This window comes from Apostichopus japonicus, chromosome 14 (assembly GCF_037975245.1).
Source record: "Apostichopus japonicus isolate 1M-3 chromosome 14, ASM3797524v1, whole genome shotgun sequence".
NCBI classification, from domain to species: Eukaryota; Metazoa; Echinodermata; class Holothuroidea; order Aspidochirotida; family Stichopodidae; genus Apostichopus; species Apostichopus japonicus.
This window is the reverse complement of record NC_092574.1, coordinates 7,917,428-7,944,595: the sequence shown is the minus strand read 5'-3', so window position 1 is coordinate 7,944,595 and position 27,168 is coordinate 7,917,428. Positions and strand designations below refer to the sequence as shown.

General features: G+C 38.1%; 1 protein-coding gene across 8 annotated transcripts in view; it reads left to right on the top strand.

Annotated features, from left to right (window-relative positions):
* Positions 1 to 27,168, top strand: part of LOC139979948 (uncharacterized) — a 103,571-nt gene that overhangs the window by 52,744 nt on the left and 23,659 nt on the right. For 4 of the 8 annotated variants that reach the window (XM_071991206.1, XM_071991207.1, XM_071991209.1 and 1 more), the window contains 4 exons: positions 19,914 to 20,120; positions 20,588 to 23,156; positions 23,580 to 23,776; positions 24,501 to 24,782. In XM_071991206.1, coding sequence (XP_071847307.1) covers positions 19,914 to 20,120; positions 20,588 to 23,156; positions 23,580 to 23,776; positions 24,501 to 24,782 — 3,255 coding nt within the window. Of the gene's footprint in view, positions 1 to 5,763; positions 5,799 to 9,142; positions 9,407 to 10,369; positions 10,524 to 10,652; positions 10,782 to 19,913; positions 20,121 to 20,587; positions 23,157 to 23,579; positions 23,777 to 24,500; positions 24,783 to 27,168 lie in introns of those variants that run through there. The other 4 variants (XM_071991211.1, XM_071991213.1, XM_071991212.1 and 1 more) reach the window with 4 other exon arrangements.

The window sequence follows — 27,168 nt, the reverse complement described above, 5'->3', positions numbered from 1 at the left end:
GTTGACAATGTTGACACTAAAACCCTCATGGGTCATGTGACTCATGTCTTAGAACCTCAATATTTTAGATTCAGCAGTTGCAACAACAAAAATCCCTGATCTCCATCACAAAAAATAAACATTGTAATGAATATAAATAAAAACATAATTGATCACATGTGGCTCAATGATGCCATATTTAGACTTGATCAAGTCTTCTGCTTTGATGGTGTGTGTGTGTGCGTGTATGTGTGTGTGTTTGAAGGAAACATTAAATATTTGATATCTCCCTAATAATGGAATAAGATATTTCTTAACTGTGTGGGAATGTTGTTCATGGCATTTTTCTCTATCAGCATAGATGGATACTGATGGTTGGGTTTGTGTCTCACTTTCAAATTTTTTATGATTTGCATTACTTACTTTCATCAAGGGGGGGGGGATGGGAGGGGGACAATTATGCCCCTTTAATTTGCCTGTAACGTAGAGGATTTTAACATTCTGCACATAGCCGCTCATTTATAGGTATAGTAATTCAAGTGAACTCACTCCAGTTGAAAGTCTAAAAGGAACAACTATTCAGACTTGAAAGTTGCCCTATTAAAGTACATTTGCTACTAAACTATATTTGCTATGACAAGTTCCAGGATGAAAATTAATTGTATATTAGAGCTGCATGCTCGCTGCATAATTGGTCTTATTAAAGTTTTACCAGCCTGGCCAATGGGGGAACCAACTATATAGGGTTTCATGAACATTTTTCTTGTGTTGCTTTAATAGGACCAGACAGAGCCCTGTCTCTCTTCTTGCCACAAGAATGCTCCTCACCAAACTCATTGCCCACTGTCCATCCCCCCCACCCCCCACCGAGTTGGTTCTCGGAAAGTATGACAAGCTGAGTGGTAATATCTGTCATAAAATTTAACTGTAACGCTTGGGGGCTCATTAATGCAGCTGATACCTCATATCTGTCATTATTGCAATTTCCGGTTGGGGTGGAACTAAAGAGAGAGCAATTTGTGAGATTTTATCATGTGTGGTGTGGTCTGGTCATGGTGGATGGGTTAAGGGACAGATGTTATGCAGGCTGCAGTGTCTATCATAAAGTAACATTTCCAACAATTTTGATTGGCAGCGAAGGGATGAATATTTTCTTCCTCCTTCTCTCAAAGTCCTTCTCCCTACCCCATCTCCTCTCCAACCATGGGATGAATTATCCATTAACTTCGCTCCTCTCTAATACCTGTCTCTAGTCTACCTTAATCATTTACCTCACCATTACTTTCTGGTAACGTTTTTGCCCTGCGCCTCAATCCTACATCTGGGACTCTACCCCCAACTCAAATCCTCCTTTCGAAATCTACCTTTCCATGTTACAACAGTGGGGTCTTCAACTTTCCACCTGAATACATTTTGAAGCGTATGTACGTCACCTCTTGTTTTAGTTCTAGAGTGTACAGGTTGTCACAAGTTACAGTAATTGTTGCACCACAGTCCATGCACTATAGACTACTTACTCATTCAAAAAGAGGGACTTTTTTACATATATATTATCATTAAATTGAACCTTGAACTATTCTTACAAAATGATGTCACGACAGACATCATCAACACTTTATCTTGATGGTTCCTAAAGTTGTTAAATGCAAACAGTGTGTCTAAATTTTTTATTTTTATATTTTATTTCAAAGAAGTAGCTGCCATAGTGTGTGCAAAGTAATGCCTTGTCACTCTGAGCCCTTCTTTATAACACCTGATCCACACCTCAAGTTTGACCCTATCTGTCCGACTGTGACAACCTAAGGAAATGAACTGTGCACTGTTAAATAGAAGCTGGAGGAGGCCTATATGCTGTACCTATATATAGTGAGTGGGCGAGCAGTGCAGGACTATACAATTTTGCTGGATATATATAACGAGCTGCTTTGAGCCTTGTTAAACTCTTTGTATTAAACAAAGAGAAGACAATTTCAGCTTGATTAGTTAAAAGAAAAATTCTCTTTAACTTTAATTGAGAAAAGGTACAGTTAACCATTTATAACTATGCTAATGGCCTGCCACATGATCCTATTAGACATCCATGTAGAATATGAAATTAAAAGGATTTGATCTGAAGGACAGTAGGGACCAACCAAGAAGAAGACTGGAAAAGGGAAGATAGATCCCAGTCCCTCAAAAAATCCCTCACAAATGAATATGTTTTTTGTATTACATTTTTGGAATTATTAACCATCACTTGCCAGACACAAAGTTTTAGTTAGTTCTGCTTCCATCACATTTTTGAAATTCTTAGTCAGTGACACTAATATTCCCATGGGTATCCTGACTGAAGCTAAAGGTTACTATATCTAGTTCAATCAGGGAGTTGTTCCATAACAACTCCCTGGTTCAATTCTCTTTTCTTTTCTTTTGTCACACCACTAGAGATATGACACAGGGGGAGTTCCCAGTATATATTCTATGCAATATATATTACTTTATATAAAACACAAAGAGAGCCCTCACTTTTGTAAACTGTGGCCTAACATGTATAGGTCTCTTGTTCTGTTCCGTTTACTAGTACCGAAACGACCTGTATGTGTATCTTTGGTATTAAATACTTCGACTCGACACTCTTACCTGTCTCCAAACTACATTTGCACTTTTCTTATCTACTAGAAGCTACATGACTGGAAAAATTTTAGCAACTGGTGCAGTGGCGGAGCTAGGGGTATTGGTCAGGGGGGCGAGAATGGTCTGTAGGGGCGCTTTCAGCACTATCTATTAAGCGGACCGGAGCGTTCAGAAAGTTTTTGAGTAAAGATACTCCCTAGATCGCCGGAAATGACCCTTTCTGGGCCTTGCTAATTTGCAGATAAAGGAAGAATAAATAGGTGTCATCGCCAAATTACACCAACAAAATGTGACAAATGTCAATAGGTATTTGAGAGTGCAATAAAAAAGTCAATAATCGGGAATAAGTAAAAAGTGGTAAAAAGCTGAAAAGGGCGCCAGCAGTCCATTTGAATCCGTCAGGGGTGGCATCCACCCCCTCTGACTGTATGGACGCTCTGCCACTGAACTGGTGCACTGTGCCATCTCTTCCTACTTCCTGGGTATTTCATCTAAGTGCATGTTACAGATAAGATTTATGGTTCCTCAAGGTTTAATTCAAAATCTTTTTGTTGGTGTGATGTAAAATTTATAAATATGAAACATTTTAATCAAAGTGATACAGTGTTGTTAACAAATACTGTTTGTTGACTAGCATACGGTTCATTTATGAGAAGTGCTTAAACTTTCCGCACATATCCCAATTCCTACACTCAGAGATGGACTTGTCATCGTACCTTTATTATTTTATTCCGCTTTACAAGTTTTTTCTGCGCCAGTTTAGAAAACTTGATTCAACTTTCTGAAGATATTATTTTAACAGTGCAAACAAATTTCACAAATTCAATTCTACCATCCTGATAATTGTTGAATCAAGAAAGTTGTATCCAATTGATTTTGAATGGAGCACAACACCTATATGGAGAGTTCTACCAGCATTATACACAGTCATAACCTTCACATGTATTCATTGGAAAGCTGTTCACCACAGCATCTATAGGTTCACTCCTCTTAGGTGATAGGTCAAGAGGTATCAATAGGGAAGTTTGTACAGAAGACAGAACTTGCAACAGGTCATGCTACACTTATTCTGTGGGGGGGGGGGGGGAAGGGGGAGGGGGGACTACCTATGCAACCCATCTGGAAATGATTTTTTGAACTAAGGGCAAAGGTAGGTCAGAAACTGGCAGCCAGCTCCCTTGATAGAGAAGTTGCTGTAGATATTAATAACTCCCCCATGAGCAGCGAGGATTCCCTTGAAGTAAGCTAGTTTAGCGTTGACCTAGCTTATACAAAAATTCCTCCTCAGGTATCAGTTATAGATGTTCCTTCATGAACAAAACTTTACACTCCTGAGTCCTGATGTTCCCCACCCTGTCCTGTGAAGGATCCTGTAATTGGTGTATCGAACACAGTATGGCTGTTTGTGTACCTTTAACATTCACAGAGCTGTTCTTGCTCCCAGAGGTGAATTTGGTTGACTAGCTTTGGAGGTGGTTTGAGGGATTCATTCATTCATTGATCTCTTTTAGAGTGGTTATGAACTTGATGGGATTTCAAGGAATATGCTTCAGGGCAAAGAATGGAAAAAGTTTTGTTTTAATTTGCACAAAGAATAAGCTTTTACATCATATATTGGTAACCCATCCAGGAGAGCAATCTGTCCATCAGTGACATGACCTTTGACCTTTGTGACTGGATTTGATGTAAATAGCACATGCTGTGGTGAGTAATTGATATGTAGGGAAAAGAAAGGATTTCATTCAACTCTGAAAAGACTTTTAAAAATGAAAAGAAAATTAGTCCTTTTAATGTCAGACATCTCATCGCAATTTGCAGAAAGGAAGCTTTTAGCAATTTTTCTTTTCTGATTCCTAGAGGATTAATTGTATACCAACAGCTGCCATCAAGTTTTGTGCAAAGATCTTGTGATTTCTTTGATTCAATGGATTTAAAATTTTGATTGCTCTTGTTCCAGTTTGTGGATATATAGAAATCCTAGCTCTCCTCTACAGTGGAATTATTACATTAGGGTCTGTGGTCATGAAGTCTTTCCCAGGAATCTGAAATATTTACAATTTATAACTCGCTTGTTTGGATTATGAAATGCAGAGGGCAAACATATCCTCAGGGTCAAGGTCAAAGGGTGAAGTATAAATGGGTAAAGGATGAAATTCAGTCATATGCAGTAATAGTGACTCTAACTACCTTGTAAAGGTGCATGCTGGGTTGAACTGATTCTCAAGAGTCTGTTGCAGGGAACAAACACAGGGGCACTGTTGTTGTAAGCCACTGCTACTCTGTATTTGATATCATGGCTCTTAACACTGATTTGGACTGCATGTCATATTGTTGTTACACTGTTGTATATGTACACTCAGTTAGCTATTAAAAACTGTGTCCTTTGAATCATTTCTGTGTATTTCTGGAATATGATTCTTCAATTTAGGTCAGACTTTTATAATACAGACAGGTATAATCTGGCCGAGGAGTGGAACTTTTCCATAACGTTCGTTTGTGTACTGTGACAACTGTAGAAGCAAATGGACCTTTAATATATTGCGACCAGATCATAAATCGTTGCTAATTTTTATACAATCTCTGATCATTAAATGGTGGAGCAAAAGTGCAGCAGCAGCTTGGACTGAACTTGTTAAACTTTTCATTTAACAGAAAAACGTGCAAAGATTAATGAGAATACTGAGTGATTCTGACAACTTTTTTCCAAATTTAGTATAAACTGATTAAGAACATCAGCACGATATTCGCAATAGTGACCGGCTGCCAACAACTGGTGAGATATTTACTCTACAGGTGACTTACATATTAGTAGAATTGTCAAGACTTCTTGTCCTTCTTAGTAGCATTGGATACGTACTGTATATAGAGTGCAAATTGTGTCTTTCTGATGGGAAAATGGGAAAAAGGAAAAAAGTTTTTGTCGTTGACAGTGTCAAGCTCTACTTTCATTGCTTAAATGATTGTCAATAAAGATTACTCAGGGATTGACTCAAACTCCATGTTACAGTAGGTTTAACAGCTTGCAAGTACATTTATGAATTGAATTACGCTGAATGGATTGATGTAACTTCAAGTGAGGTTTGATTTATCAACTAAAAGGATTATGAAGACTTTATGCACCGCTATTGTTTTCCACCAATAGAAGTCCAAAGCCACTGTGTTGTCAGGAGATATTTCTTACGCACCATGCTCAAGTGGAGTCAAAGGTTTGTTAATATCGGAGGGGAAAATATGATCTTTATGTCCTATCAGAACCGAGTTTACTTTTAACTGCGGTAGCTATGGCAACACTATCAATAGAGAAACATGACAAAGACTGGTAACAGAATGTTGACGAGTGGATTGTAAACATAAAGTAATCGTATATTAGTAATACATAGTGAATCATAGGACATAGTTCTTCCAGCTTATCTTTCAGTTTTGGTGTCATAAATGTAAGTTTTGATAGTGATATAATCTGTTGTTAAGGAATAGGTTGGATAAGGTGAATGGTAGGGGAATGAGGGTGGGGAGAGGAGGGTTATGGGAGGAGGGTAAGGGAAGGGGATAAAAAAGGAGAATGAGGAATGGGCTAGGGTAGGCAGAAGGAGAAATTAATTTCGGCCGTAAACCTTTCCGTGCACAGATAGTCAGTACCCATAAGAGTATATAGGTCCGGAGACCAGTTTTGGAGGATGGGGATTTCTTGGAAGGGGAAGGTAAGAATGTCCCCCACCCCTTCAGACATCCACCTTAGTGACAGTGTGCATGGCAAAAGGTGTGCCTTGTGTGTTGAAAAAAGCAAAACTATGTGTTCATACTTTTCAATTGGGCAGTACATGTCGCAACTCATAGTGTCAGTATAGTTAATGCAGTACTTGCATTAATTATATAGTCAAAAAGGATTTCATTTTTGATAGTAAGTTGATTGAAACCTCAAAATTAATCACCATATACTCGGGTATCATGAATATATAGTCAATTATAGGGATGATTAATAACTTAATTAGAAGAGTTGAGGGCAATTTTATATGTAATCGTCACATTATAAATAGAAATATCTTTTGAAGATTATTCAGTCTGTCATAATAATTTCCTGTTTCGGCTACAGAGGAGTACATTCAAGTGGTCTGAGCTGTCAAGGACCTTAGTTTACCTGTCTCAAACCTCTTCCACAGTTTCCCCTTTCAGAAAAACCTGGATATTAGAATTAAGTGATTTATACTTGTATATATATATATATTTATATATATATATATATATATATATATATATATATATGTCTTAAACCTCTTCCACAGTTTCCCCTTTCAGAATAACCTGGATATTAGAATTAAGTGATTTATACTTGTGTATATATCTGTCTATATATATAATTGAAAATCGTAATGAGTTGGAAAATCTATCTATCTATCTATCTATCTATCTATCTATCTATCTATCTATCTATCTATCTATCTATCTATCTATCTATCTATCTATCTATCTATCTATCTATCTATCTATCTATCTATCTATCTATCTATCTATCTATCTATCTATCTATCTATATATATATATATATATATATATATATATATATATATATATATATATATGTATATGTGTATATATTAATACAGTTCTGGAAATTTATGTATGTGTGCATTTTTTTAGAACCTCTCACAAAACTAAACAGGAAATTCAACATTGACCCTTCAGTTGACCCTGTACTCTTTCAATTTTGGGCACTGTTTATAGGATATTTTATTAGTACTTTGTTCAGAGTCATAGGTACTTGCCCATCTAGGTTAGTCCTAGTAAATATTATCAGCTTCCAAATTACATTCCTCCTCAATTGACTTTGTAGAAAATGGGAGACAGTCAAGGAAAGAATTTCTTTTGGCTTTCTGATCTTCTTTCTTTGATGTCCTGGAAACATAAAGAAGAACATCTGTGTTGGTGTATTTACTTTAAGAGCCTCTTGATGTCACAGCCCTGGAGATTAGTACTGTTCACTTTAGCAAGTTGACCAAGGGTTGTAATGTACACTAAATCTGTGTATACATATTTGTTTGGTTTCACATGTAACCTAAATCTCTGCAAAGTACTTTCAAGCTGTATGTGTGGTCTCTCTGAACCCTTTCCTAAAGACTCGGCTTTAAACTTTGACCTAGTTTAGCTATCGTTACATCCATTTCAGTTACTCCTCACTAATTGCTGTTGTCAGACCTTTTGATGATCTCTTGCCCTATCACTCCCTCCTCCTCACTTAACATCTCCCCTATCTCTGGGCAGATATCCACACATTAAAAAAGTGGAGGTGAATTGTTTTGATCCACGCAGGAATTTTATTCAAAGGTTAACTGAGGGAAGACAGACAAAGGACACATTGGACTCTGTTTGTTATATCTTTGAAAAATAAATGCTGTTGACTCCCTCGCCCTATAGCCTTTCTCCTTCAGTTGCATTCGTTCTTTTTGTCCGTCTGAGTCCTGATTAACTATCGGCGTATGGAAATTTTGTGTTGTGCAGACCTGTGCAATTTTGTGTTGCGCATAAGATGTGGCAAAAACTTGTTTCAAAGGGTCTCTTGAGGTACAATAATATAATTAACATATTTAGAGCTATTATATGGCAAAACATGATTGGAGACTTCATCTTAATTTAAACAAACCCTGAACCAATTTCACTTTCTACGCTTAAAGGTTAGTTTATCATTTAAAATGTTTCAACTCATTTAGTTCTCATGTAAAACAAAGCTGCTGTGTGACTTTTAACTTTATCTCCTCTTTCCATTATTTTTCTGCCCATTCCATCCCCTTCTCTCTACTCCTCCCCACTCTCCCCTTTCCCTTCCCCTCTCCCCTCCTCTCTCTTCCCTTCCCCTCTCCCCTTCCCCTCTCCCCTTCCCCTCTCCCCCACTCCGGCCCCCTTCTCCTTCTCCGTCCCCCTTCTCCCTCTCTGCTCCCCTCCTCCCTCTTTCCCTCTCCCTTTCCCGTTGTCCCCTTCTCCATCTCACCCATCTCCATCTCCATTTCTCCTCCCTCCACCTCCACCTCCACCCTTCCCCCTCTCTGGTCTCTTTCTCCCTCTTCCCTTCTCCCTCTTCCCCTCTCCCCTTCTCCTTCTCTATCTCCCCTTCTCCATCTCTTCTCCCATTCAACTCTACCCTATTCCCTTTACCCTCTCCTGCCCAACCTCACTCACATTCCCATTTCCAGTATCCCACCATAAACAGTCAATTTTTTCCCTCAGTTTATTCATTAAAAGAAAGAGGAAGCTCTTAGTTTAAAGTATTTCTCTGCTCTGTTTGTGAATATACTTATGACATCTTTGTTTCTTACCAATAGCAATTGCATAAACTGTTTCCAACCTATTGGACAATGATCTTTTATAAATGGTGACATCACAGACTAACTATGCCACAATTTATTAACATTACTATAACAACCACTCTCAGTTATGTCTGAACCCTGATTTGAATAACAAAAAGATCAGATTCCCAGCATCCAGAAAGAGATATTGATTTGTTGGCAGTGACAGAAGACCAGTCTCTTACAGAGGTTAATCCAAGATGTCCTTCAATGACACTAACACACAAAAGAGAACCTAGTCACCCTGTGTCTGTGAATTTGCTACATAGATAAGCTACCTCCCTCAATTGCCTGTAGTGTGTGTACAGTCTGTATATTGTGATAAGTGCCCATGGAACTATGCTATGTATGGAAGTTTGCTATAGTCACACACATGTATGCCTGTGTGTGTTGAACATTTGATGCTTTGATGGATATTTCGTAGGATAATTACACCGAATGTGGATTTATTAGAAAGGTTATAATAAGCCTATATGCAGGTAAATATGTAAAAGAATTTATGTTATAGATTTAGAAAATTAAAAAAAGTATTGGATTGATTTAAAGCACTGGTAAAGTTATTTCTGCATTCTGTGTATAATATGATAAGTAATACCTGTAGATAGATACTCATACTTTGTATTTTCAGACATGTACATGTACATGTGTACTATAGGCTCTACATTGCATAGTTAGATATATAGTTTATCAATTTATCCAGTTGTATTACTCTTGTTTATAGTGAAGGAGCAAATTTGTACAGTGAATTCTGTTTAGAGTACTGAACATGCAAATATGGTGGTTTGATGTATGCAGATAAATTTTCAAATGTTTAGTCTAGAAAACAACAAAGCAAATTGGACTTTGATCAGCAATGTGTGCATGTTCATTCAAAATGGTACAGTAGGCATCAAGATATTAAAGTTCATAGAGCAAGTAAGATGTGGATTTATCTATTCGCTGATAAGTTAATAACTGAAATCTATGGAGATATAAAAACAATCGCCTGTTAGAGTGAATCAATGGATAAATGAATTCACTCATTTAGGGAACACTTAAATCATTTACTGTAGTCTACTACCGTAGCTAGAGTAATCATGAATATGTAAGTTGGCAGCCATACTTACATAAAATTATGCTAGCCGAGGTAAACATTTTCATCGTTCACTCCCAGCAAGGTTGTGTTGTGTGACGTCATCATGTTCACTGTATACTATCAAACAATTTAATTGTGTGCTTAATTGTAACGTGTTTTGTCACAGCGTCTGCAAATATTATAAAAGCTTTTGTTTGGACAGAGACTTAAAAAGCTGTATATTTTGACCAAAGTATGAAATGTATTGTACAAATATGGTAAACTATCACAGTAGTTGGTCCTTTCGGTTCAGTCAAAACCCTTACTTGGTTATTGAAAACTCCAGTAGATAGAGATATTTGAATTCTGCTTGTACTTTGGAACTTAACAACGATAAACATTTCTGCCATTAAAAGTCAGTTGAATTAATGCTCTGCTACTGCATGTCAATGTTAGTCGTGATGTCGTCGTTCTGGGATCAGATTCGCTTCTCGGAAGGCTGACTATATATATACGTATCGTGTACAAAGTTTGCTACGATGGTAAGTACAGTGTATGAATTATGGCTTGGAACCGTATAAAGCAAGTTTTCGATCGTAAATTTTTGGTAGTTGATCTTTAGAAATGGTTAAAGGACTGGTCTGTGTTTAAAGAACACTTTAAGCCCTGAAATTTCAAAACAAGGCTGAAGAACCAATGGATAGAAATAAAAATGAATATATATTCATTGGGAAATTTGTGAGAGGAAAGAAAGAATGTATCGGCTGGAACATGTTTGAAGCAGAAACTCGGGAAGATCAGTGAGTAGCGTTATAAACAGGAAATGGAGTGCTAGAGAGTTGTTGATTTATAAAGCTAGGGATGGTGTTTAAGTGATGACATCATGTGATGACATTGTTACGTGGACAATAGGTTGGTCAGAACAATACCGTAGTGGAAGTGGTGTTCTCTTGTACTGGTCTCTTTTGTTTATCTTCCTTCTTGTAACTAGCAAATTTCATAATGTTGACATCAATTTTGTGAAGGTTATACCTTTGCTTGTATTGGACCAGTTACATATATGCTGTACATTGTAGCTCTTGTTCGGTAAAATAGTTCTCTCAAGTTGAACCTAACTTTGGTTTGGAATATTCAATGTTTGGAATGAAATAAACTCAGGAGGGAGGTTCCATCCAGTTAGCAAAATAAAATTGAGTAAAAACCAATTTTACAGAGTGGCAATGTCCAGCTATTAAACAGGTACAGTACTGAAGGCCTACAGTGTGTTGAAATAGTGGTTCAAACATGAAGTAGATGTTACGTTAATATTCATAATAATTCTCAAATGACCTGCATAATTGGTCTGTATGTAAATAGCTGTCAATACTTGTTTTGAATGATGGGTATGATCTATCATTTGATGTAATTTGATTCCTGTTAGTTTTCAGTCGCAATGTTGAAATGAAACTAACATTGCCTATATAGCTGGTACCAGCCACAAGACTAGGTTTATGTTAAACTTACTGGTTTGTTCTGAGTCAGTGCAGGTGGTGAATGATCTGGGACTAATTAAAGGTTTCATGTTCGGTATTTCTTTCCTTTGTTATTCAGTCATTCCAGTAAAGTATACAAGAGAAAATGAAACTTAAGTTGCATATGTACTGTATGCTTATTAACTATCAAGTTATTATGCCCTATATGTTTCTTAATTAACATCATGACACATTTATTAACTATCAATATAGTTGATATGCATGTATGGTTATTTTTAATAGTTATTTATAATACCATGACATATTTATTAACTGTCAGTATAGTTAATATGCATGAACTTATTAATAATACATTTATTCTCTATACAAGGCTAAATTTCAACTTCCAACTTCATGGACACTTGAACATTACAATTCATGAGATTCAAGTCTCTTTGAATTTAGTGCCTAAAATTATTTCAGTTTTAATTCCCCTCCCCAACCCCCCAATCTTACTCCTTGTAGAAGACTGCAAGGTTTTGCCACTCAATTTGACTTAGCCTCTTTTGGGGAGGTGAATATCCTTGTCAGCTATTTTTGTGTCCCAAAAAAAGAGAAAACAGATTTTTAATAAGACACATACATTGTCACATTCCTACCCATCCATTCCCATTGACTTTGATGGAGCACTGTGTCTGGTTTTAACAGCTGCAGCTGTTACTGAATGTTCAAATCAGTCATTGGCTGGGTGTCCTTATGTTCCTCAGGGTGTTACTAGTACATCATTATCAAGAGTGTAGTGGGAGTGATGTTAGCTTTTTTCTTCTTTCCCCATAATCTTCAGACACAATTTTTGTAATTGGTTTGCCTCAATTATCCTGTCACAATCCCCCCCCCCCCATATGTTCAGACATGTGTTAGTCGCTTTATACTTATTATTCAGAAAGAATTTTATTGTATACACAAGGATCAAAACGGGAAGGAAAAATGTTATCATAATAGTTTGTTAAAAAGGACAAGAATGAAAGAAAATTTAACAGATATGATGTCAGGCAGTATAGCCATAAGAAACATCTAAATTTTTTCTTGATTTGGGAGCAACATTTGCTTGGCTTTCTGAGTTTTCAGTATGTACAGTATATTACTATGACAACAGTTACCGGGCATTCCTGGTACATGGCTGGGACAGGATCCCATATCTACACACATTGAGAAGGAATATAATACAGCAATTGCTTACATTTAGTCTAAACACGATAGGTTTAAAATATGAATTAACATTAAATAATTTCCAGCTTCATAAATTTTTTTTTTTTTCCCTTTTGCTGACAACCATCAACATGGATGATTTCAGCCGATCATTTTCAGCCTAAACTTTTGATACTTCAGTTTTCTCTTTGACCGAATAAACTGTTTTCATTATTTATTGCCCAGTGATCAGCACGGTCTACGTGCATGCGCAAGGCTCAAAAGTGAATGGAGGAAATTGTTAACCTAAATAGAGCAATACACCTTGTATATATGAATTTCCTGATACGATTTATAGTCTTTGTTCCCTCTTCCTGTTTTGGTGGTCAGTGGCAGAAGTTATTATGCAACCGGAAATAATTGAGGATATTAACGATTGGTATATAGAAAGTCAATCAAACTGTCGTTATATAATAAAAGACCTTATGAACCGTGCACAGGTGAAGACATCTGTCAGAAGTTCAAGTGCAAGAGGGGAAAATGTTGAAATAAGGTGAAGGGAAAATTAATCCAGTCCAGCGCCCTCCCCCATCTTCAATTTTTTGAAGTACATCTCTCATCATACCTGTGCATCAAAACTGTCGATGGGTCTTGCAAGTTTTCCGTGCTTGCAAGAAACAATTTCTTCTATATTTGAAATTGTAGGAACATTTTGGGCAAGATAACCAAACCCCCCTCCCCCTCCCGTGCCCCCCCAAAAAAAATTTATTTTCTTTGAAATGCATCTAGTTGGATCAAAGAAATAATTAGATTTAATACACAGTGGACTCAAGTGTAAAGATAGTTTTCACTTATTGAGCTACCGCTGAATCATAGCATTGACTTCACTCCTCTCTAACCTGTCTCCATTCAATGCACTTAATCTACCTAACCTACAACAGTTGGTAACATTTTAGCACTGTGCCCCCCCCCCCCCCCACATAACACCTACTACCTCCACCTTCCAAATCTACCATCCTCAAGGCTCACAACTGTTTTTCTAGTGTGATTTATATCCATTGGAATCTTATTGGTTTAAAAGTTTATGGTGAAGTTTCTGAAGGCAGTATTCAAGATAACAACATCACCTGCATCAAGCACTGATAAGTATCACGCTAAATTTCGGAAGGAATTATGGTGTTATGTGGGGGGGGGGGGCACAGTGCTAAAATGCTACCTACTGTTGTAGGCTAGGTAGATTAAGTGCATAAGTAGAATAGAGACAGGTAAGTATCGTCTTTCGTAAATCCCCAAACCAGTAAGTTTCCGGACACTCTGTCTCCAACTGTGTAACTTGTCATTGTGGATATTCTTTGTGTTAAAGCTTTTTTCATCCTTCAAGCCTGGAAATTTATTAAATGAGTGCTTCTTCTTCTTCTCAGTTTAATGTTCCCTCTTTTTTCTGTGGGACCTGTCATAGCCGGTTAAGTCTTAACATCTGTCATATTTGGATCAGGAATGTCTCTTAGCCACAGAGAAACTGTTCTAAATGGCTATGATATAGCAATCCATGAAATCCGAACCAGACAGTGTGACATGGGTTGCTGATTTATTGACGTCATTAAGTGTAAGCCTATCTGGGGTGTCTTGGTCGGGATGAAAGCATTGCCATCATTTCTGAGTTTGGTCAAATCCGCATGTGGGCAAAATCAGAACAATGCATTTATTGCTGCTAATTTTAAGTATGTCTGTGATCGCTGGTCCTGGTTGGGAAATCATGTTCTTAACATAATTTGTACCGTATGTGTAGATGTACTGTGTACAATTGAATATGACATTGGCCGAGAACTTGTAGCATTATGTCATAAGTAGTAAAAGGAAAGAAAGAAAAATTATTGTTAGTGAATATTTCTGTGCTGATAAACAAGAACGGAATTAGTGTCATTCTATAAGTGCAATTACTATGAATATGGCAGGTCAGCAATTCTTTTATCCATTAACCACACTAGTTTTATCTGGGACCGGTGGATGGGAGGGGAGGGGGTGGTGCGGGGAGGGTGATGGTGAGGGGAGGGAGATAGTGGAAAGAAGCCTTGAGCCAAGGCTACACTAGAAGAGGAATTAAATTACTTTTTTGGGGGGAGGGGGAAGGGGTATGGATGTATGGGGGAGATAGTGGGATATATTTAGTGAAATTTGTTATATAGTATATATTTCACCTGTTACGGTTTAATCATATTCACTGCCTTCAAATTCTCTTAAACATAATTGTTGCTTAATATTCAATATAAATAAGTTATACCATTGTGCAAAACTTAGCAGCATACTGAAAATATTAATATCACTACATTGAAACCTTGGAAATGGTGGTATTATCCAACTATAAATTGTCGCTCTAATTCCTTTCCACAAAAGTTGAATGAAATGTTGTGACCCTGTTCTGACCTTGCAAGGGATTCTGTAAATTGAAGAGGATTTTATTGTCTGTGTACCGTTTTATAGGATCATGTGTAAAACAATATGTATTTATCTTTAGGGAGGTTTAACCTGTAGAACTTGTTAATTGAAAACAAACAACTGAGTGGTTATAGTTTCAAAAGGAAAAAAGGTTATTTGAAGTTCAAATTTTTTTATTGGGAGGAAGCTAGGATAGTATAAGCATTTTGTTAGTCACAGCAGGATTAGCAGCACAAAATTAGTGTGCATCAGTTATTACTTACTAGACTATGTAAGTGTTAACATGAAGATGATATATGGCGACAGAATATTATTTCTCTGAATAATTAACTTATTATTCTAAATTTATTCCATTACATAAGTAAATGAACATTATAAAACTGACTTGGGAAGTTATAGACAGCGGAAAAGAGCAAGTAGTAATAGATTTCTGTGCTGTTTTCAAAACATTTTCAAGTTAATACTTTTCTTGACTAAGTGGCAAGTGCTGGATAATATCTGCTTAACTATCAATTTGGATTTCTTTCGGGACTTTTTCGTCTAGTAATGTTCAAACTTGACTGAAAAATGGGGACTATAGTTTCAAGTAAAATGCTGACCAGTTATCAACAAAGGTTTTAGACAAACAATCACTGAGAGTGATATATCAGACAGATACATCTCTATTAGAACAGAATTAAGTGAAAGCAAACAAAAGTGTGGTGGTTGTTTATAAGAGATGGGAGGTTAACCAAAAGGGGATAAACTGGTGTAACCGTGTCGCTATTATTTCTTGACTGTCATTCAAATATGACACCAGTTTATCCAGTGAAGATTGACGTACAAGTCCTGTTATTACTCGCCATTCCTGAATGAAGAGGGGATGGATGGTGGTGATTGTTCTCATATGATTGACATCTCAGCTACTTGACATTTTGTCTTTTCTTTTTAATGTTCTGCTGTACAGCCCAGTAAAGTGTTAAGTCATACCTTTCAAGCATGATCACCGAGAGAAAGCTAACAGACGTAACCTTTGACCTGTTCACAGCGAAGGCATCATTTCTTGAGAATCTATTACTAACATTATTTATCTGTCTTCATTATTGCCCTAGTATTAAGTTCACTCCGTTAGTCTGCAATGTAGAGATTTTTCAAGGAATTGTACAGGGAAATAGCATTAATGTAGTCAACGGGCCGGTGCTCGTTGAAGGGCAGGTGACACTTTTCAATGCCTGCCTGTATTCCTGACATAACTTTTGTTGTAACTTTCCTCCGTTTGGAAGTTAGCTGGAAAGATATCTGGGAGTGTGGAGAGAAGGTTATCATTCAAAACATAAATTGTTCAAAAGTGTTTCCCAAGTTTATGTGCCATGAACCAATTATGAGAATGCATGCACCCCATTGTAATCATGAAAGAAAATTCTTTTAACTTTTATATATATGCTTATAAGCAATGTACTGTATAATAATTAGAGGAAGATTGAAGGTGAGGGTGGTTTAGCTGATTTTAAAAAAGAATAATAATAATAATTGATAAATATACAGCTCATGGTCATGAACTTTTTGACAGCTATTTCGAACTGCAGTGTAGTATATATATATATATATATATATATATATATATATATATATATATATATAATGCAAACCACTGTCTGTGTGCGAGGTCATGACCTTGGATATAGGTTTGTCAGCATTTTAAGTCTAGGCAGTTGTTTGGTTGTATCTAATGACTCATCTTTTAAAGCTAAATCTCCTGATGGATGTCCTCAGCAGTATTTTATGACTAATTATATAAGAATCTGGGTTTTAAGGGTTTATTTACTACATTTAACCGTCCTTATAACTCTGTCTAGATCCGAGTTAGGGCCGACTAAGCTTTTAAGAAAGTGGATGAGACATTGCTCAACTATTCTGCCGCAATTGTCCCCAACTGCTGGAGCTGAGTTTTTAATATTGTTTCCCTGTTGGATGGCCTCTTTAGTCCTTATTTGAACAGTCAGAGACCCCGATTGAAATTATATAACATGCTTGAGATGTTTGTGGTGTACCTCTGACTAAATTTCCTGGTGATTTTGGCTAATCTGACATTTGGGCCATCATCCCCCGTTGGTCAGTTGTAGATATTATTAGCATCAAACATTATCCGATTGTGAACACATCCTGATATACTGTGCAGCCTGCATATTTGTATTGAGTGCACACAGTAACTGTGTACCAGTAGATATAGTCTGCACCGTGACCATGCACACATGAGTCACACTGACTCAGTGTGTAATATACAGTCTAGGATGCAAACCCCCTCTGTTGCTATGGTTCAGGCTTATATGTGTGTTGGGCTTGTTAGGCTACTGCAACCTCACTTAGAAACGGTTAGGCTACTCATGCTGCCTATGTAGCCTACCGCAGATCTAAATGACTTATTGTGTCTTCTCTTTGTTAGCACAAGGTTCAGAAGGCTGGGATTAGTATTGTTTGTAGGTGAAGAGCAAATTGGTTGCATGAGATAATTACTATTTGCTCTTACTGTACCTAACAGTGTTTGTATTGTATTTGTAGGGTAGGGTATGAAGGCCATGAAAAGGAGAACATCCTGTTATGTATAGAATATACCCATAGGGGGGGGGGCTTGCATTGATTTATAGGTACAACATCTTCCCCAAGGAACAAGACCAGACTTGCAGAATTATAGCCCACAGCAATAGATTAGGGCGGAATGGGCGAACAGACATTCAATATATTTATCATGAAAGAAAATTTGAATAGGAATACATGAATACAATTTGTTAGTGCTATAGATTATAGCTAGTTGCATCCTCTTATTTGATATCATATTAATCCAGAATTTTAGGTGAAAGCTGGCCTATTCATTTGTGCTCTGTCTATGAAAAGATGTAGAAGATTTGAAATGTTTGCACTCCCTTAGCCTGGCTATCATGATGGCAAAATATAATTTCAACTTTGTATTCTTTAAAGCAAATTATTAAGGTATGAATTACTAGGTCTGGGAATGATCTAAAGAGCATGTGTATCTTGGCCTTTAAATAAAGGGGTGTGGTAGAAGGGGTGGGGTTGGAGGGGGGGTTGTGGGGTTGTTGTTGTGTAGTTGTTGTGGGGTTGGAGGGTGACAGATGTCAGTTGTCTCAGTTGTACATAATTTCAGGTTAAGAACATTGGTAGAACTGGTAGTGGTTTAGGACACAGCATGATCTCTTTCCCCTGTCCGTGCTACTTTGTTACATATACAGTAGTTCTGAAGTGTGCATCAGGTGGGTTGGGGTCTACATGGAATTTAACCACAGATGATGGTTAAATAAAACAAACACACCTGGTTCTGTGTACCATGGTCGTAGATATCATTTACTGTAGTGTTAACATTAATCTTCATTTGTCTCCCCATAACAATTAACCCTCTTTACTCTTGGGAAATCCATATGGTGTTCAGACCCCCGGCGTCACCTCCCCCCCCACCCCTCTGCTATCATCGCATCTCCTTATATACATCAACCTTTGTATGCAACAGGTTATCAATGTACTTTTTACATCCACATATATCTTTGTAATTAATAATTAACACAATGAACTGAACACTTACAGGTGTACTCAGTCAAGATTTCTTAGAACTTAAGTATTGTATTTTGATGACTATCAGCAATTATAACAAAGCTCTACCCATGTGTATTGTTAAGAAATATGGGAATAGTTGTATAAAATTTTCACACACTGCTTTAACAGTAAAGTGCATTTTTGGGGACAATGCCTTTTGTGTGGTACTGTATATAGTCGCTGCCGTTTTAAATGGAAACCATCATTAATTAATTGAATGATAGTAGGTTATTAGTAAGACTGTGATCGTCATTTATGGTAGTCTGATCTTGATAAGAATCTTTCCAAGAAAGGTATTAATAGAATTTATAGAAAGAACTCATAACAATAAAGTAAAGTAAAGTGTGTGTATACCTAACACTTTGTTAAATTACTTTAATTTGAGCTTTTCTTTGTAAAACTGCAGTTTTTACAAATACTGCCAACGAATTCACTAAATGTTGGCTGAAAGACCTGACATTACTTATTCTTCATATATAATTTGACGTCTTTCAAGAGATCCTCAGTATTGATTACCAAGCTGCAGTGGAAGCTGAAAGTAATTGAGTCATATTAAGTACCATGCTATTATCAATCAAGAAAATCCAATAACATTGATGAGATGAGGTTTAGTATAAAACCCAAGTTCAGACTATACTCTACTTTATACCAGCTAAAAAATGAAGTAAATTCTTTCCCTTGAAGCTCTGATCTATTAAACAATTTTTTTATTGAGATAGAGAGGAAGAGGTATGTCAAATGGATTTATAAGTGTTTTTACCTTGAATGTGCTGGCAGTATAGTTCCAAGAGACTAATTTACTTAAAATTCTTTGCCTAAATATAATTTTCTTCTCGTAGTCTTGAAAGTGACTGCTAATAACTAGACAGGGAGACATGACTTAATCATGACTAACAGCCTCATCTGCATTATATATGGAAACAGTTCGAACCCACACAGATGGATTTATCTGCCATAAATAAAACTCTTGATGGGGATATTTTTTTATCCGTTCATTGACCCAGCTTTCCCAATTCACTTCTACTTAAAGTGAATGTCATGTGAATCTAGTGTTCAATCAGCCGGTGCGATCATTGAAATTGTCATTATTTATCAGCGTGACACATTCCGACTGAAATCGAGACTGTTACTGGTGGAATAGGAAAGAAGATAAGGTTTCCATGAACCTAGAAACCGTGATCTGATCAAAACTCTTTTCTTGGTTTTTTTGTTGTTATTCTCACTCTGACTTTTGTTTTCTCATCTCACCGTTTCTTATTTTTTCGTCACTAGGGGAACGTTAGACAACAACACAATGAAGATGGCGGATTTTCACCATCAAGGCATTCCAGAAGAAGCAGATAAAGTGAACCTTTCATCAAAGCAGCAGTACATTCAGTGGGAAGAGCAGGACTTGGAGAAATCCAAAGGTAACTACTCCTCTGGTACCAATGGCAACAGCAGTAGCGGAGTAAACAGGAGAATCAAGAAACAGAATTCGTAAGTATTGCTCCTCAACTTTTGTTAAACTTGTCATAAACTTGTACAGAAGTCAGCATCTTTCATGTAAATGCTCTGAGGTGATGGTTATATTAACCAAATGGATTTCACTAAAATCGAAAATTCAATGAAGATCGTGTGTCGTAGCTTTTTTTCCTTCCTGAATGGTAGTTTTCGGAAGGAGGAGAAAAGTGGGTGAGTCTGGCATGTGGGAGTAGAGGGCTAAAATGCCACCAATTCAGCAGGTTTGGTAGGTGGGAAAATTCTCAAGTAAACAGGACAGTTGGCTATTAACTTTTAAGTTTCATGAATCATTTAGTAAAGATAAAAGCTACATAATTTAGGATCTATGTCGTCTTCACAACTCTTGTTTGGAATTTGCAAATCTTGCCAATATACCGTACACCCAGGATTACAGATCTCCGCCACGTTCACTTTGGTTTTTTTTCTTTCCTTTTCGTCTGTAGTCAATCTAATCTACAGAGACCCAAGTCCTGGCATAACACTGGTATCCTTCACAGTTACTCCTCGAGTATGGATGGAAGTACCCAAGTCCCGTCCTCGTCAAGCAGACAGTCGGATAACTATGTAGATGACAGTGGCTCTCCATCAATAGATGCTTACACATATGAACTACAACAAAAATCAATTGAACAATTCCAGCAGTTGGCTGCTCCTGCTGAACATGATGTCAGTCCTGGGTTTGTGAAGAGGAGAGCCATGAATTACGGAAACCCAGTGAATCAGTCTGGTGGAAACTATGGTCCGCAACCAGCGATAATTTACCCTCAGGTCGTCTCGGCAGTCCAGGTGCAGAACAATCAGGCCGGCAGGATGCCGAACGGTAATGTTTCTTCTTCTTCTCAGCAGCAAGTGCCTGGAGTGGGGATCGCAAATTATTCCATGGTTCAGATGCCTCAAAAACAATATGCAAGCACAGCCGATGTACTAGGGGAGAAGAAAGTCCCTCCCCCGTTACCTACGAGGGTAGATTCAAAGAATAGGACTCTAGAGCTTAGCGAGCAGCATCACGCTAAATCATCCTCATGGCCGGCAACAAAGCCGCAAGCGACCAGTACTGACACTCCAACTCAAAGTTCTGTCATATCTCCCACCAGCCTTCCACCAGTGAAACTGCCTCGATCGCAAGAGCAGGTCTACCCTCATTCATGGGTCAAGAAGCCCTCTGGGGGGACTGGTAGAATTGCTGCTACCGTGTCGTCTTCGTCAGATTTTCAGCTGTTTTCTGCCCAGCCGGTCCTCATAGGTGAAGAGAGTACAACATTCGTGGAAAAATGGTTTCAGAAACGAGATGAACCAGTTTCATCGAGTCCTCCAGCAACATGGCATGCCTCCACCCGCCACAGTCCTCCGTCTCCTCCAACCAGAGATATAGATGTAGATCGAGACAAGAAGGGACAGAGGCATCAAACGAGTGACTCGCTCTATAAGGATTATGAGGCCCTCTTGTCGGAGTTCGACCAGCAAGATAACAACATGCAAACATCTAGACAGGACTTCACGGAAGTATTAACGAGTGTATCGACGAGAGAAAACCAAACATTATCTGAGACGGTACCGATTCGTACCTCCCCTTCTTTCTCAAGTCAGAAGCGCCAAACAGATGGGCAGGAGAACCAGAAGAGGGTACAACGTAAAAATTCGCTGAATGGAGAGTCTAACGAAAGAACTTGGAAGAATCCAAACGATTTTTCCGTCACTGCCCCTGCACCATTGCGAAGTGAAGCTTATCATAATAATGCAGATTATGGTATGAAGGAGGGAGACTCAGAGAAGACACAGCCAGTAGCAGTATCTACCCACGTCCGACAGAAAAGTGAATTATCCATCACAGGAAATGCACCTCGTAACCGCACCCCCATCAACCCTCTATTAATGGGAGCTTTAGACTTGAAGGGGGATCAAGCGGAAAGTGACAGAGGTTCTTCAAACTCAGCTAGAAATTCTCCAAACCCATCCAGGAATTCCCCGAATCCATCTAGGCCTTCTGGGAATGCATCCAGGGATCAGGATACAAATTCCTCTCAACCACTGTCCTCTGAAGATCAGAGAAAGCTTGACCAACTCTCGTCCGGTAATTCCTTTTTGTCAATGCTTCAGCGCGACAATCAAAAGATGAGCTTCTTTGGAGGGGAAGAATTTGACAGGAAAAATGGCCCAGAGGTGGCCAGCGACCAAGTAGAGCCTGTGATGAGCCCGTCGAGTGGCCACTACAGACAGGGCTCATATGATCCACCTTCCAGACGGAGCTTGGAGCCTAGTCAAAGGCATTATCTGTATTCATCTCGGTTGAGCCACTCCACCACCTCTCTAAACAGTACTATGCCAGAAATGAGAGCCAAGGATACACCATCGTCCAATCACGCTCGATACAATTCCTTCTCCGGGGCCACAGGGAACGAACCCCCTGATGTTTCCATGGAAACAAAAGTTCCCTTGGAACAAGGGAACCAACAAGCCAGGTTTTCAGCGGAACCGACAAACGTAACTGAAAGCGGCGGGGATTACAGGCAGTCGAGATCAGACTCTGACCAGACGAGGAAATCCTCAAATACTCGCAGGCATAGAGTTTCCGACCCGCAACTGGAAGGGGCTTCTAATAGATCATATATGAGACCAGAGCTGCTGGATACTAGATTAGCCAAGCAACGGAGGTCACCTCAATCATCTCGAAGCGGTTCAAATACATCCTCGTCGTCGCACGAATCCAACCGGTCATTTTCGGGAGACCACTATTCATCTACGAGTTCCTTGGCCTCCAGTCGTGGATACAGCGACCACTTTCCAGGCACGCACGGCCGTTACTCCGATGTCGGAATCAAAGGAAGGGAGTCTAGCCCCCGCTCATCACCGGTGGACGCTGCATCTCGGCAGGCGAGTCATCTCTCTCGGTCTGCTTCCATGAGTGTGCAAATCCAGCTTGGTAATTTGCATCCCAGATCACCTCTCCCAGATAAATATGGCATTCCACCTGAGGGGAGGAAGAGGAACAAACAGCCTCATGTCCCTGAGAGGGTAAACACCTTTGTTTTTCTTCTAACATTACAAGCTGTCTTTTAAGATTTACTTTTTTTCTCTACATGGTTTCATAGCAAAGTAACTTGGCAAATTCTATTTGTTTTCATTCTGTTTGTGAAGTCTTTTATTGATTATTGCATGTTCAGCTTCCAATTTGCCTATTTGTCTTTCCAGAATGTTACAGTTTACCTGTATAGAAACTCTTTATATTGCTTTCAACAATTTTTTTTTCCATTAGTTGTGATTCAAACTAATAAAAAAATACTGACAAAAGTTTTTCTCATTTTTTTTTGTACCTTACTGTGTAATGATTACCAATCTGAAACAGTGAAATAATTCAATAATTTTGCTATTATTTTGAAATTATTTCCTGAAATGGAAGTACTTACAAGGCTTTTTAATAATGCATTTTCTTTTCAGTCTCATTCCATGGCTGTAATGGATTTCAAGAGAAAAGCAGCTGCTGCAAATTCTGAGGTCAATTTACCAGGGTCAAGAGGTCAGGAGATGACAAATGAAGTGAGAGGCATTGATACCAAGTACCAAGTATCCCACAGAACAAATACTAGTCCCAAGTCACCAGTTTTCAAGTTTCCTGAAAGGCCTGAAATTGTAAGGTAAGCTGTGACAATGCTACTAACTTGCAAGAGTTAGGCTGTCTGTAAGTAATTGTTAGGTTGTATGTGTGCCTTCATCAATTAATCCAACATTTAGTGGTAATGGAAAAGTCAAATATGTCAAAATGGTGGAATAATTTGTTCGGTAAAGAAATATTAATAAGCTATGTGACAAGTGAAGATATTTGCAGGGTTATTTAGTACCTCTACTTGATTTGAAGTTGTCTCAGCTAAAATATGAAATAAGGTCTTCTGTCCCACCCCCCACCCCCACCAAACACATCCCTCAACCCTCATGTAGGGTTTGCCCGACTGGAAGTCAATAGGATGTGGAGGTTTCAAGACTAAAACTGTACAGATTTGGCTGGCGAACACAATCAATTTTGCAATCACAATTGAAAATCATTTCTGCATGTGACCTTAAAGAGCACTGGTCATTAACAGCAATAGGAACCAGCCGAAGCAGGTTCTCTCATCAGTAATTAATGCAATTAACGTAGTTGTGCAATTAACGCAATCACATAATTAACGCAATCACATAATTAACGCAATTACGCAATTAACACAATTACACAATTAACGATTTTTGGGAAAGCTGACGATCATCGCTAGTATTGTAAAGGATTTCAGTTGTTTCATATACTGAACCTGTTTGTTAGAGATCTATGCTTGTTCTTCAATATTTTTTTTTTTTTAATACATTTTGCCAATTTTCCCAATTCAGGCAAGAGAATGTTGAGACTGCAAATGCTTCGCCGATGCAAGTCAGTAATTACACGACTGTAAATGAGAAGAAGATAGGGAATCCAGAGTCTCCTAAAGAGTCGTCAAAAGGTGGTATCCAAGACGACCAACTGCCAACGAGTCCTCCATTACCACCACCACCTCCAGACGAGGAGGTCAAAGAAATTCCTGGCGGTGCTGATTTCCCTCCACCACCACCAGAGTTTTTGGTATTGAAGTCTGCGATTACAGCGCCCATTCCTCGGTCTGATAGCAAGGACAGGTTCGTTCAATTTCCTATTTTACTTCAGGAAAGGTGTTTTTTTTTTTCGTTGTAGATTTTTCTGGTTTTCCTCAGTTGGACCTGGATGGCTTTTCTATGTGAGAATTGTGTTAATATGTTCTTAGAGAATATACCGTGAGCAATTGATTGACTCTCCAGAGTTTGAAAATGATAGAAGATCTTGGCTCAGAGACGGCAGAGCCCATTTTGAAACGGGGGGGGGGGGGGCTGAGAACAAGATTTCTCGACCATTGTCCTCTCGAGTCAAAATGGAATAGTTTGTGAATGCTTTTGCAGTGGCACTCACACTAGAAGACATCTTGAATCATATCTGGCTATTGAAGAAGTATTTTAATTGCTATAGTTTGGATTTTTTCTCTGTGAATCTTTTTTCTTCATGAGCCCTGGTTCCACTGTTCCTTAGGCAGTATGCAGCAAATAACCAAATATATATTGCATACAAGTAGGATATCTTGCATCATTTCCCACAAGCCATGGTGTTTTTAGTGCTCTCTTGCTCATAAAAGAAAGTACTGACTTTGTATAGCAGCAGAAACCACCTGATGATATCTAAACACAGGCTCTGAAACACAATCTGCAATATACTAAATTGGAAGAGTGCCATCACATAGATTTAAAACATCCAATTACATGTTTTAAAGTCATCTGGTACGATTTATCAGTCTGCTGCCACCAAAATTTTTGTTAATTATGGTTTATGACGTAGGAGTCGATGTTTGGAAAAAATTCAAAAGGGAGAGAGAGCTGGTTGGGGGAAGGGGGGTGGGGAGGATGTCAGAGTTGGATATTTTTCGATGGTCCAATAATGCTGTGTATTTTATGAGCTAGCCCTCTGTGCAAATATTTTACATCTCAGGACTGTTACTTCTGAAGTAATAGAAAATTAGTACTGATTTTGACATTTTTGGCTTGAATCTGTTGTTCATACATTTCAACCTAGGTAAGGAGATGCTGTTATTGGTTCCCTGTGGGGATTTTTTTGGGGTGGGGGATGATTGGGGGGATTGGAGGTTGAGGTACTTTGGGAAGATAGGATGTCGGAGAAAATAGCAGCTTATGTTAGAAACAATGATCTTTCGAAATGGAACTTGTCAACTTTGGAACAATTTTAGACATTTCCCTGTGAAATTTTTGTATGGTGAAAGGCTTTGAACAGTGCTACAGGATTCATTTTATTAGCCGAGAGCTCACACCCAGATTTGAGTTGAAACAGTTTTGTCACCCTTTCCTTTGATCAAAGTTTCTGCAAAGAACTTTAATGTCCAGGCTAAGCGCCTACATTCTAAGGTTTTATTGTCTCTTAGGAATTCCTATTTTCTCATAAAATAACTGTTAAAATACTACGAATGTGTTGTAAAAGAGACTTTTTTATTTTTATTGATTGCCAAGTGGTGGGTAGTCTGGATTTCATGTGGTCCTTTTGCATATTTTTGGAAGCCGTAAAACATCACATTCTAGGGAATAGGTATAGGACTATAGAGCGTTGGCTGTGGTATACCAGCAGTGCATCAGTATGTTATAATGCATTGTGTGTACAGGTTAGAGGAGAACAGCCTGTATCCGGAATGGAAAGTAGTGTAGCCAATTTATCCATGACTTGAAACCACAGGATGTTGCAAGCCACAGGAATCTGGTTGCATTGTTATTGTTAACAGTGTACACAATAACCTTCATGTGAAAGCCTCCTGGTAAGTTTCGAAATTAAAGAAAACCTCAATACAAGCAAGGTATACTTTTAGCCTGACTAAGTGGTATAAATACATTTACATAGGGTGGACAACACAATGGAAGGTGTGGGGAGGGGGGCCGAGGGGGAGTCAAATGTGTCTTTTTTAGTTTTGGTCTTGTTTCTTTCTTTCTTTCAGGATACTCATTGTTGTCTGCTTCAAGTTATTTAGGTTAATTCTATTGTTTGTTGAAATAAAGTACTTTATGATATGAGTTTTTAGGCACACCTCATACAAGACTGAATATTTCTTTTATTAGTACAGTTAACATACATGTATGTACTGTATGTATGTAAGCAGGGGTTTTCATCCATTCTGTTTGATGACATGAAAACCCACAAAACAAGCACAAACATACTTGACAATAGGCACTTTTCTCAAGCATTTATTACATCCTGATGAAATTTGGAGACGGAGAATAACTTTTCTGCTGTCGCATAGCAGAATGGACAAAGTATGCTACGCAAATTGGTCGTGCAAACTGCTATGCAAAATGGGCAAAGATGTGTCGCTTGTTTTGGTACACAGTAACTTTTAGAATTTTATGTGAGCCTTCTAAACTTGAACTCTAAATTATTACCTGCAAGATCAATATGGATGAAAACAACTTTAATATTACTAATTCACAGTTATACTGA